We start from the raw sequence: 13,382 nt of genomic DNA, 5'->3' as shown, positions 1-13,382 counted from the left end.
ACCTCTCCAAAAAGAGTGACAATTAAATCCCCTCACAAGAAATTTCACCAAGCTCCCCACAATACATTTCGACGACCAGCTAGGGGTCTGCCAAAAAAATATGAAGTATTCAAAAAAAAAATAATCATCTAGAGTATTGAGAAAATCATTTTGTGCACTGATCTGTACAATGTTCCTGGAAAGTTTGCAAAATGATCCACAGAATATGTTCACATAGCAGATGGCTATATTCTCAAGATGGCGGCTGTAGCCTCTATTTTCTCCCTGTTGTCCTGTGTCCTGCAGTTCCAAGTTTGGGTAGATTTGTCTATTATGGGGAAAATGTTCATATAAAGATTTTGTCCGTACAATATTTTTGTGAAGTGTTAATAAGATCCCAAACTAAACCAGTCGAAGGCAGGGGCCTCGATGGACTTTGGTCAGCAACCAAAACTCGCTCTCGGCACATTGACTATAACCTCTCTGTTGGGAAAGGAGCCCAAGTTGGTGCAGGAGGTAAAAGATACTGACTTGATATAGTTGGAGCTCACCTCAACCCACAGCTCGGCCTCTGGAACCAAACTCCTGGAGAGGGGCTGGACTCTATTCCACTCTGGAGTTGCGCATGGGGAGAGGTGCCGGGCAGGGTTGGGTCTGCTTAAAGCCCCCCAGTGTGTTGGAGTTTATTCCGCTGAATGAGAGGATCGCCTCCCTTTGACTTGGTGGGTAGGGCTCTGACTGTCATCTGTGCGTACACACCAAACACCAATCCTGAGTATCTGGCCTTCTTTGACACCCTGGAGGGGGTGCTGGGAGGCGCCCCTTCTGGAGACTCCACTGTTCCGCTGGGGGAAATCCTGTCTGGTAGATCTTACACTCCGGCAGAACTTCTATTCTCTCCCGATGGAGTCAGTGGACACTGAGCCTGAATGGGCCATTGGTGAGGCGGCATTGCAGAGCTGGGACCATAAGGTTGTTAGTGCCTGTCGTGGCGGCAATCCCCGAGCCCGATGGTAGACACCAGTGGTAAAGGAAGCTGTCAGGCAAAAGACGGAGGCCTTCCAAGCTTAGTTGACCTGTGGAACTCTTGAATCATCTGACAGGTACCGGCAGGGAAGCGGAAAGTGGCTCTGGCGGTTGTTGAAGCAAATTTAGGTGTGGGAGGGGTTTGGTGAGGCTATGCAGAAGAACTTTTGGTCAGCCTTGAAAAGTTTCTGGCAGATAGACAGCTCTGGGGGAGGGGGAAGCAGGGCTCTACCTATGCTGTTTACAGTAGAGCTGGAGAACCTCAATTAGGGATATAGTCGGGTGATGGAAAGAATACTCTGAAGATCTAATGAATTCCACTGATACACCGTCTTTGGAGGAAGTAGTGCTGGAAGACTCAGAGGGGGCACATGCCCATCTCTAGAGCAGAGATCAGTGAAGTAGTCAAAGAAAAAAAAAAATACTCTTCGATGGTAAGGCTCTAGAAGTCGATGAGTTCTTGACAGCTCTTGATGTTGTTGGGCTGTCTTGGCTGACACACCACTTCAACACTGCATGGATGTTAGGTATTGGCAGACTAGGGTGGTAGTCTGAGGACATGCAGCAACTTCAGGGGAATCACACTCCTCAGCCTCCCTTGGAAGGTCTATGCCAAGATACTGAAGAGGAGAGCCCGTCCATTGGTTGACCTTCAGATTAAGGAGGAACAATGTGGATTACATCCTCGCTGCAGAACACTGGACCAGTTTTTTACCCTCACAAGGATACTGGAGGGTTCATGGGAGCTTGACTAACCAGTCTATGCGTATGCGTTCTGTGGACTTGGAAAAGGCATACCATCATGTCCCTCGGAAGGTCCTGTGAAGGGTGCTTCAGAAGTATGGGCTATGGGTTCTGTTGTTGTGGGCCATCAGGTCTCTGTACAAACAGAGCAAAAGCTTGGTTTGCATTGTTAGCAGTAAGTCAGACTCATTCCCAGTGGGTGTTGGACACCGTCAAGGCTGCCCTTTGTCACGGATTCTGTTCATAAATTTTATGGACAGAATTTCTAGGCATAGCCAAGAAACGGAGGTGGTGCGGTTTGGGAGCCTCAGGATCTCATCCTTGCTTTTAGCAGATGATGTAGTCTTGTTGGCATCACTAGCTAGTGACCTGCAGCATGCACTGGGGCACTTTGCAGCTGAGTGTGAGGCGGCCAGAATGCGGATCAGCACCTCCAAATCTGAGGTCATAGTTCTTGACCGGAAAAGAGTGGATTGCCCGGGCCTGGTGGGGGGATGAGTTGTTCCCCCAAGCGGAGGAGATTAAGTATCTTGGAGGCTTGTTCACGAGTGAGGGAAGAAGGGAGCAGGAGACCAACAGACAGATCGGTGCAACATTGGCAGTAATGCCAACACTGTACCATTTTGTTGTGGCGAAGAAGGAGCCAAGCTGGACGGCAAAGCTTTCAATTTACCAGTCAGTGTCCGTTCCTAACCTCACCTAGAGCCATGAGCTCTGGGTATCGACCAAAAGAATGAGATCACAGATACGAGTGACAGAAGTGAGCTTCTTCTGCAGGGTGTCTGTGCTCAGCCTTAGAGACAGGGTAAGGAACTCGGACATTCGGGAGAGGATCAAACTAGAGCCACTACTCCTCCACATTGAAAGGAGCCAGTTGACGTGCTTCAGGCATCTATACCGGATGGAGGCCCCAAGGCAGACCCAGGACATACTGGAGGCTATATCTCTCCGCTGGCTTGGAAACACCTTAATATTCCCCTGGAAGAGCTGAAGGAGGTTGCTGGTGAGAGGGAGGTCTGGGCATCCCTGCTTAGTCAACTGCCCCCGCGACCCGATCCTGGACAACTGGCAGAAAATGGAATGGATGCAATGGATGGATGGCAAGAAGGCCCATTAAAGAACTTATAGAACAAATACAGCAAAGAGCAATAAAAAGAAACAGTTACCCAGTTTACAAGGATAAGCTGCATATTTCATTCATCCTCTCCGCTGTTACTTCAATTTCAAGTTATCATGACAAGATCAAGTGTCTAAGCTGCCCAAATGTTTGCTATTACGGTACCATGCGATGCAGTTTTGATTTTGAGGTGATTGGTCCGAAAATGTTAATCAGTTCCAGTTCGTCACACATACAATCTTGCTACAAAGTCTGAAAAAGATCCATCAAATGGTTTTTGAGTTATTGTCTTTATCAAAGTTTCATGGCAGCAATGCAGTATTAAAATCATATTTAGACATATAAAACCATGAATAACATGACACTTTGACACACACATACACTATATATATAAGCCTATTATCCCATCAACATAATCAACTGCCTTATTTTTAAAGCACATGGAACGACACCATGTGTCAGCCAAAGTGCTGTACACAAAACAAATAAACACAATAAAGCAGAAAAATAACAATAAAGAAATCAATTAAAAACAAAAGGAATGAGCAAAACGATCAGTTTAAGTCGTCTTTATGCATGCTAGGGTTTATGTGCATTTAGCGTAGATACACCTTAGTTTGGAGAAATACCAAAATATGGGCGTATCACATATAAATGACCCTTCTGTGCATTCTGCCACTGACTTAAGCACTTTTAATTGCATTTTTTCACTACACGCTCTACAGCGCTGTATTAAGTCATGCGCTTCTACATGGCCAAACACAATACTGCAATGTTCAGAGAACTGAACAAATATAAAAAAAAATTTAAACATACATTTAGAAATAAATGTTTCAAACACATGTGAATAGCCATAATAGAAATAACAGTATAAACGAATATATCATGATTGGTCTAGTAGGCGAATCAATTATGCTAAAAGATTTGTGAATTTTAATAAAAACAACTGTTTTAATTAAAATGAGATAATATTGGTTCAACGGAAGTAGTGTGTCCTCACAATCCGATACTACATTGGATCTACTTGCACTCCTGAGAGTGGAACTACCTGACCAGTACACTTGTCTAACTGGTAACCATTCTACACTTAACTGGGCACATGTGTGGGTTTTTAGTGGCAGTGACTAACAATTTATTTGGAATAATTCATCACAGCCTACGCCGTAGCATATAAACTTGTTCAGACTATGCAGCTGATTGCATTATTTTCCAATAAGCAATACATTCTAGATTTTCAGTCCATACTACTAATACTAACATTTACACCATATCTGTGGATTAAGCATATTTGCTTGTTTGCAGAATAAAGAGGCAAAACATGATTTTCCTTTTTAAGCAGACAGCCGAAGTACAGCATCAACCACAGTTCCGTCCGTTGACATTATCTACTGTCGTTTCATTTGGCTCACTGGCCTTTTCCCTCCAACAGCTGAATCACCAATAAAATATAAATATGAACAACAAAGCAGTCAATAGTGGAATTACCTAAAAATGCTCCACATTCCAAACTTATGGTTCCATTAGCATGCTATCTACTGTGCTATTTTATGGTGTTTTTTTTTTGTTTTTTCATTTTTACGCATTTTTTTTTCTTTTTAGCAGCATCTGGAGCAAACAATAGAATTTCATTGCGTATGCATACAACAAGTTGTTTGAATGCAGGTTTTACTAAGTTGCTCGTTTTCCCAGGGCACAGGAGTTGTTCCCCTATGAGACACACACACACTTTTATATTCATATCTTTATGGGGACCGTCCATTTATTTATACTGGAAAAACCCTAACAACAACAACAACAATGAAACCTAAATCCCCCCAGCAAGCCATAACATTTACCATAGGTAACCAAAGAAAATACAAGACTTTTGGCATTTTTAGTTTTTTTGATTACAGTGAGAGATTTTTATAAGCTTGTCCCCATAAAGTCAAAATAACAAGTCTTATCAGATTATAGGGACATCTGGCCCTTGCAATGTAATATATACATGACCCACAAATACAGACACACACACACACAAATTCACTTGTGTGGTCCCGGTCCCAGATGTGAACGAAACCGTGTGCTTTTGTTATAGGGTAAAGGCAAGACATTAAGTTCAATACTGTAATATACTCGTGATACTCTAAAGCAAATAACGTAAATAAAATCACAAATTATAATGAAAAGAGATTTATGTTATTTATCTCATGAAAAATAAGAAATACACTGCACTACGTAATCAAAAAATGCATGTGGTAAACAATGGGAACTGAAAAAAGACAGCACCTAAAACTACAGCAAAATATTTATGTATATTATACAGTAAATGTATTAAAATATTGTACAGTACAGTATCTTTATAATGAAATGGCACAATACAGGTACTGTGCCTGTAGCATATCTGCTTACTGTAGCTGTATGCATACTGTATTACAAGCAAGATATGGACGGTGGGTCATTATACAGTTGGAAGCTCTTCCGATTCTCCTGCACCTGTTACACTAAGTGATACACCCATTAAAATTCTAATATGTCCACCTTCAGACACCTATTGATCGGTGTATATTATTTACCAAGGACCTTGGACAGAAATGCGATTGGACATTACTTGATAGAACGTCGACAGGTACCTGGATATAGAGAAGCGCAAGGTCAGCTGTTTGGAAACCCTGGGGCAGCCGATGTTTTTTGACAAAGGCACAGACTCACAGATTCACGAAACACTTAAACATTATTGTAATGTTAGAGTTGCTGATGCGAGAAAGCGTAATGGAATGTTAATGTCAATTACTACCAGCTTTATGTTTAGTATGCAAGTAGTAACCAATAAATAAACAAAAGCTTTGCCAGTTTTGGTTCCATGAATGGTGCTTTTAAGCCAACGGCTAGAGAAGTATATTAACTTTCTGGCAATTACTACCTGAAAATTGTATTTTTATGTGCTAATTTTAGTCACCCATCCAAACACAACTTGAGATTGATCGCTAAGAAAAAAAAAAAATGTTTTCATATCAACTGATTCTTCTTATTCATATTATTTTAATAGTGACCAGATAAAAAAAATATACTTGGGGTTGTCTGAAATTTTCAAATTTACCATCTTCTGGACAGAACAAGATTACATTGCCTTCAGCTCCCCCACCCCACCCGGCAAGCTTCCATGTGCAAGTTCAATACGTGTCTGACAATCATGCCAAGTCTTGTTGCCTGGCAGAGAGAAAAAAAACAACACAAACAGACACAATAGGCTTTCCTGCAGATGGGCTTGGAAGCCTAAAAATGTATATTTCCGAGCTAATCTGTGCTTTAATTACTTTAAGCTGCAGAAAATGGGGGGGAAAGTGCAGTTGCAAATAAAGTACATATTTTCACAGCTACAAACCAACCACAAACCGTATAGACTGGCCGAACAAAAGAACCTGTGAATACTACAGAGTAACGGTTCAAGAAAAAAAAAGTTAGAACACCAATACTGTATCAAACATCAAATTCATTTTCTTCATGTTAACCCCCATGCTGAACATTCACAGAACAAGGGATACAAATTCAGCTATGCTAATTCTGTCACCTGCAATATACCGCAAGTAATCAAATAAAGAAAACTAATAACAAAACCTGTAAAAGCAGTTGATTTCGTATTTTCATTTCAAATAACGATTTTACATGTTTTATATATGTATATTTTATACATACATCCATACATACATACATACACACACACACATAGCTACCTGCAACCCGAGAAAATATGGATGGATGGCTGGCTGTATAAATAATACTCCACCCACCCAGCGCCTTCTACTACTTCATTAACCCTTGCATTCCTGGAGCATGCCTACAACAGATGGCGGCAGGGGTGCCCCAGCAGAATCAGTGGGGGAGCACTCCTTCCACCCAACGCAAGGATGCCATGGCCGCAGGAACAGCTGGCTCATACAAATACACAATGCAACTGCATACAGTCTAGAACTCCCCCTTATTGCAAACTATAATAGCTCATAAGGCAAATCAATTATTCGAAGAAAAGTATTTACATTACGATCTGGTTTAAAATGTTGTTATCATAATAAAAATCTGCATTTTAAGAAGTAATGCACATTTTAAATTCCTTTTAATAGGAATGATTTTGAATTATTTTTAAAAACTCTGCAGTTTAGTCAAGAACATTGTGTATAATACAATACTGTGTACAGAGTCAGAATGTAATGTTAGCATGAAGAAAAATACTAAGAGAACCAGAAACAATCAGATTCAAAAATAAGATTCACATCTGGTGTGTTCAGATATAAATAACCACACCCCCTAAAAATTTACCTCCCTCTGACAATAATATTCATAATGAGCTAGTCCCATATATTACATACACAACCTACAATTTCATAAGGAAATCAAATAAGATATTCATAAAGTATGAGAAATTAAAAACTGCTCTGCACCTTATTTTTTTTTAATAAAAATTGCTTCCCACAAAACCACAACCAGACTTTCTGTAAAATATTTATAAAATGTATGTAAATGTAATTATTCTAAGAGACCTAAATTACAATAATTTTCAGTGTCTGAATATACCACAGAATGTGTGATATAAGAATGGATAGCAAATCTGAATTTAGCCTATTAAGATACAGCAACAGTCAAAAATATTAACCCATAATGTTGGTTTGTGTGTCTCATTTTCTCCCAACATTGTAAGTCAGAAGTCCTGTTGCTACCATGTGAAAAGAGGTCATTTAGACTCCAATATTACACAGTGTCTTCTTAGAACATGTGTCTATACCATTTAACCATAACCCCTTGCTTCAAAACATTTAACGGTAATCAGAAATGTGTAAACAGTAATAAGCATTAAGGCACTTCTAAACTATCTGATTAATAATACCAGTAATATCAGCAGTACAGCATGAAGGTCTATGCACTTCACATAACAAACATTTACATGCCAGAAGAGAAATTATCTTTGTTATACGACTATGTTTTTCCCCAGGCAATTTAATTTCAACTGTCCTTTTATGGAAATACCTTCATTTAAAACATGCACTTTCAAATAAATCTTAATTTTAGTCCTAATGTAGATTACAGGTTGCTTTTTGTATCAAATTCAACCAAGTTCTTGCTTGTTCATCTTCATCTCTGCAGTACCTCTTTATTTAATGACTTTCATCACAATGTACGATTAATTATACGGAAGAAAATATTACAGAAATACTTTTTGTTACATGCTATACAGAGCCAAACGTTCTCCCGCAGGTTTCCAATTACATTCGAAAATACTGCAAACCGATAGCATCAAAAAAGGTATCAAATCTTTTTGCATGTGTTTCTGTGTATTAGACAATGACTTAATACTTTAGCACCATGGCCCATTTTACACAACTGGTCAAAAACCCAGAAACCATAAGCTATTAACCATTTCAGTATACAGGAAATATGCACTTACTCAGACAATCTGACCATCAAGTCATTAGCCCCGGAAATGAACGTTGCCCATGATGAGGAAAACTAAGAAGAATAGGTTCATCCCCACAGCCATGCTCCACAGCCACATTTCTACTGCAGGGTCACAATAAGCCTCCAGACTACCCAGGAAGCATACAGGGCATAAAGCAGGAAACACCCAGGATGAGGGGCCAGGCAAGAAAAAGTTAATTTAAAAGTAGCTTTTATACTAAATACAGATACATAGGGGAAACTCCACACACTTCCCAATCCAAAACGAGCTCAGAGAATTTGATCCAGGCCATAAAACAAAAGTAAAGGGAAAAACAAAAGAAGGAAAAAAATTATCCCTTTATAAAAGTGCAAATATTTTCTACTAGTGTCCACTTCACACATTATAATTTCTATGCTTTGATTCCACTCATCGACAGCAGAAGACAGTGCATAATATTTAAATAGATACAGTATATACTAGTTGTAACATTCATTGATCTATCACACCTGCAGATGCATTAAAAAGCAACAGCAATAACTACAATTTAACTCAGGCTGACTGCAAAGGTCACAAAAGGCGCAAGAGGTAGACACAAAGCATGGAATTATTATTTACATAATTATTTGCATTAACGGTACTAATAAAAATGCTATTATTACTAAAATGTCCATTAACAGCTAATCCAATGCACAATTACAGCACAGCTCTTTGTAATTGTTCTGCTTACTAGGAGCAAGATAAACATTATCAGAGGCAATGGACGGTAGGAGGGGAAGAAAATTATTAAGTGACAGGTTGCTTAGCTTCAGCACTCTCTTGAATGCAATCCATCCTTTTTGATTGACAAGCATGACCAAACCAGATTTAAATGAATAGAGAAAAGGAACACTCAAGCATGAGAGGAGCGTTTTATCAGTCTGTGTACAAGTACATGAAATGGAGCAGGATATTATTAAAACATTCTTACTCTGAGCTGTGACTTAATAAGTTATGCTGATTAAGAAAACAAAAATATGGCATGTGATCAGAATATCAGCTCCGGCCCAAATTTCTCAGATGCGAAAAACTATAAACTGGCAGAATTAAGCTTTACTGATCATCGGTACAGCCATCCTTTGACAAAAGAAAAGTAGCAGACCAAGAGTTTTCAGTCACCGCCTAAACTGACATTTCAGCCGGGAGAAAATATATAAAAGAAAGAAACTGTTATAAAATTCACATCTTATAGATTATTCTCAAGTCCTTCTGACTGACTCCTGTAAGTTGCATGGCGACAGAAAAAAAATATACAGTCTCTCTTCTCAAAATAATTAAATTCACTAGCCAAGAATAAGCAGAAAAACTTCACATGTATATTTAATCTGATTTAGTCACAAATTTTAAGGCAATTATTAGATGTAGTGCTTGCTACCTGTTACCAAAAAAAACCATGAAATACTGGATGATTCACTAACTGATCACAGAACATTCTGACAGGGACATATGCTCTGAAAAACATGGCAAGACTCAGCTTGACTGCTTACAGCAGAGAACAACAATACCAAACCAAACATATATGGCATGGCACTAATATATATCTTTTTAAAATTAAAATGATTTTTTTTCTGGTGATATTATTATTATTATTATTATTATTATTATTAATAATAATAATAATAATAATCATGATATGCAAGAAAACAACTGCATTTCCTATGCTGGCACTAAAGCTAGCTGAATTAAATTAAATTTAATAATTTATAAATGCATTAAATCTGTTATAAAAGAAAAGAAAACAAATATATAAAAAATAAAATATTCTGGTATGGGAAAAAAGTACTGTGAACAAACCTCAAACAAGAGTGTTAGAATAATCATAGCAAAAAAAAAAATTAATTTTCAGAAGATAAGTTTAATCAAGATGTCTATCTGCACGTATGACTATATGAGAACTTAAAATGCAAGTTCCACTTGCATAAACTTCAAATGCAGCCCATAGTAAGAATTATAACTTAGCTTCCACATACTAAAGTCTAAATGCTGACATGTAGTGACCACAGTCACCAGAATCAAAATGAACCATTTCTGTCAACAACCGCTTTGAAGAAATGTCAAACGGAAATGCATCTCACATACTACTCAGAAACATTTGGCAAAAAACTGAAATGTTTACCAAATAAATTATAAAACCACAATTTCTAAATTCACACATAACACTCTCTAAAACCTTTTAAAGCAAATTGTGATTAACATACTTGAGCCAGTAAAATGTCCACTTCCAAGGGATGTTGGTCCATTTTTTCCACTGCTTACAGGGGGAGAAAACATCTAAAAGAAGACAAACAAAACTTAAAAAAAAGATTTTGCTAAAGTTAATTACATTATCGAATCGTTAATCTAACACATTCAGGTGGTATGCACAGCTTCTTTGGAAGTTTATTATTCTTAAAAATGTTACTGTGTGAAACATTCATGAAACATATACAATAACATTTGCTGTCAAGATAGAATTATTATTAAATAAGAAACTTGAACAAACATTTCGTTCTCTCATAATCCTGAAAGCCCGAGTATATTTTCTCATACTTCAGCTTCAGATATTCATTTGCTTCTTAATAGTTAGTCGAACTATCGGATTAAGCCATCTACGATTAAAAAAAGGAAACGAGCAAACTCAGTGCTACGTACCCGTAAATTCGCGTAATTCCACGGATAATCTTAAAATTACCCGTCGCTATTCTCTATCAAATTTGTATATACAATTAAATTGATAAATAAACGTAGACAGAAAAAAAGTTAAACTATTATTCGGAAGCAAAGCGTTTGCCACGGCTAAGCTTTAAAGGACTCAGCGATACTGAAGTTAATTGCGCATTTAAGGCTGCCAGTAACAAAACAATGGGAGGAAAAAACTACACAATGATGGATTCACAACATGTATCACTAAATCTCAATGGCCGTCCAACTTTCTTCTCTACTCTTTACTTTCAGCAAGACAATCCAAGATCGTATCAATCAAATACCAGTGAGTCATGCTTAACATCTGAGATAAAATGTATACTAAAGCATTTCGATTGTCTATGAAATAAAGAAATATACTTAAGATATACTACCATTGATGTCGGGAACATTTTCAAATCGTTGTTTCGCATCTATAAAACAACAAGATTGCTAATGCAATATCATATTTCTCTGCACATGTTCTGGAAAACACTTAATCATTTCAACCACAATTAGTAAATATAAGCGGTATGGAGTCATGTTAAATTCATTGTTGACCAAAAAAAAAAAAATCAACACTAAAATAGATGTTATTTATAACCAAAAAGGTAAACGTTATGAGAATAGTATTTTACAGTGATTATGTATAGCAATTGCTTACCGCACTGAAATCCAATAAGTCGCTGAGTTCTTTGTCTGTCCCTAAGGCAGCCATTCGCTGTTGGTGATGCATTTTAACTAAATCACACAAACCTAAAAACATGGGAAAAACTGCGGTGAGCCAGCTTTCGCACTAATAAGGAAGGGGCTCTATGTTCTTCAGAACCACAGATGACTCACTCACAAGATTCCACTTCGACTTTAAACCTATTCTCTCTTAATACATCATTATGCAACAGGAGGTTGACGTTAATCAATCCAGAACAGTACAGAAATAAAAGTAACCCACATTAAAGCAAGTGTCTCTCAAGCCAAACTGAGTTCGATTCCTATTTTAAGCAGCGTACCTTGGAAGTGAAATTCTACAGAAAAGTCTATATATTTACACACATACCATACACATACATAACCACATAAATACCACAGACAATAAAAACTACGTGACTTTACAATAGAAGTAAAAAATACAACTGAACGATTGTAAATATTCGTAATATATCAAGTACCTAATTGTGTGGACTACGAATCGTTTTGTGCTTGTTTTCAACCTAGTTTGCAGCCCATGGGCGCCGCGAAATGGTGTGTTTGGACAGCCACCTACCTAACAGTTAATGTATTGGTAAGTTCATTTTTCGCTGTCGTATACGCTACTTGACAGTATTACTGGGCACCCGGCAAAGGCTGTATTATTTTATATATTGTTTCTAACCCGATTTTTTCATAATATAGTTAACATTGCCTTCTCGTCTATGGTTTGTGTAAAGTGTAAGTACTTATTCGCATGAAAGTAAAGGTGGAAATGGGATGCATACATACGTACGGTACGTCGAAATAACGGTAAAGAAGTGAGATTTTACATAAGATGAATCTACAATAATTCAGGCCGCGCAGCTTTCACTCATATTAATCAATAAACTTAAGAATATCAAATATAAAAAAATATAGCTGACATTCGAGAAACAGATCTGAATGTTAAACTTCAGACAAAACTGAGTTATAATAATAGATCATATGATTAACTCCGCGATTGTATTAAGTGTTGTAGTTAAAATTACAGCTTTTTACTTGAGTATTTGATAACAGGCGACAAACATTGTTGACTACCTACATACTAAACATGTGCTGCGCGCAAATATTACAATAAAAGTGTGTGCACGTTTGTATGCGCCAAGATATGTCACTAGGCAGCATTATCTCATACATTTATACCGACAAGCAGTCTGAAGGAAAAATAAATTAACTAAAAGACTTCGAAAGTACTGAAAACAATAAATAAAATGTTGTCTTCAGTTTCAGTGCATGTTATACGGCCATTCGTGTCAAATGATACATTGCTAACGGAAACATAATCTGGTTAATCATCAGAAAATGGAATATTAGAATAATCGTTAGAGTACATTTGTTTTTCATCCATGAAAAGGGAATGCTACCATATCAAATAACACGTTAGTCACAGTCCTCCAAAAACGACTCGGCTAAGCAGCTAACTGCCTATATAAAGCGTAAATAATAGTTTCCCAACATGACCCACTTGCAGGAAATGAAGTTGTAGCTATGTCCAGATGTTCCTTATTATTTGGCTGCTGCTCTTGTTTGTTTTAATATTCCATTTAGAAAGCGACCCGATTAACTAGCTACTTTCCATAACCCTAAACGACATACTACAGTATTATGAAATGCACAGTATAGTACAGCGTGCATGATAAAGTCACGTCAACATCCGGGACGTGCGTCGCCCCACAGGTC

At 37.8% G+C, this 13,382-nt stretch overlaps 1 protein-coding gene across 9 annotated transcripts in view; it reads right to left on the bottom strand.

Annotated features, from left to right (window-relative positions):
- LOC125746621 (transcription factor 4-like) overlaps positions 1 to 13,382 on the bottom strand; it is a 134,049-nt gene extending 120,667 nt beyond the window's left edge. For 2 of the 9 annotated variants that reach the window (XM_049020829.1, XM_049020826.1), the window contains exons 1-3: positions 11,638 to 11,739; positions 11,369 to 11,407; positions 10,511 to 10,583 (exon numbers count right to left, since the gene is read on the bottom strand). In XM_049020829.1, the coding sequence (XP_048876786.1) occupies positions 10,511 to 10,583; positions 11,369 to 11,407; positions 11,638 to 11,739 (214 nt within the window). Of the gene's footprint in view, positions 1 to 10,510; positions 10,585 to 10,943; positions 11,329 to 11,368; positions 11,408 to 11,637; positions 11,740 to 13,167 lie in introns of those variants that run through there. The other 7 variants (XM_049020836.1, XM_049020828.1, XM_049020827.1 and 4 more) reach the window with 6 other exon arrangements.

Source organism: Brienomyrus brachyistius, chromosome 7 (assembly GCF_023856365.1).
Source record: "Brienomyrus brachyistius isolate T26 chromosome 7, BBRACH_0.4, whole genome shotgun sequence".
Lineage (NCBI taxonomy): Eukaryota > Metazoa > Chordata > Actinopteri > Osteoglossiformes > Mormyridae > Brienomyrus > Brienomyrus brachyistius.
The sequence above is the reverse complement of the archived record's forward strand: the minus strand, read 5'-3'. Positions and strand labels throughout refer to the sequence as shown.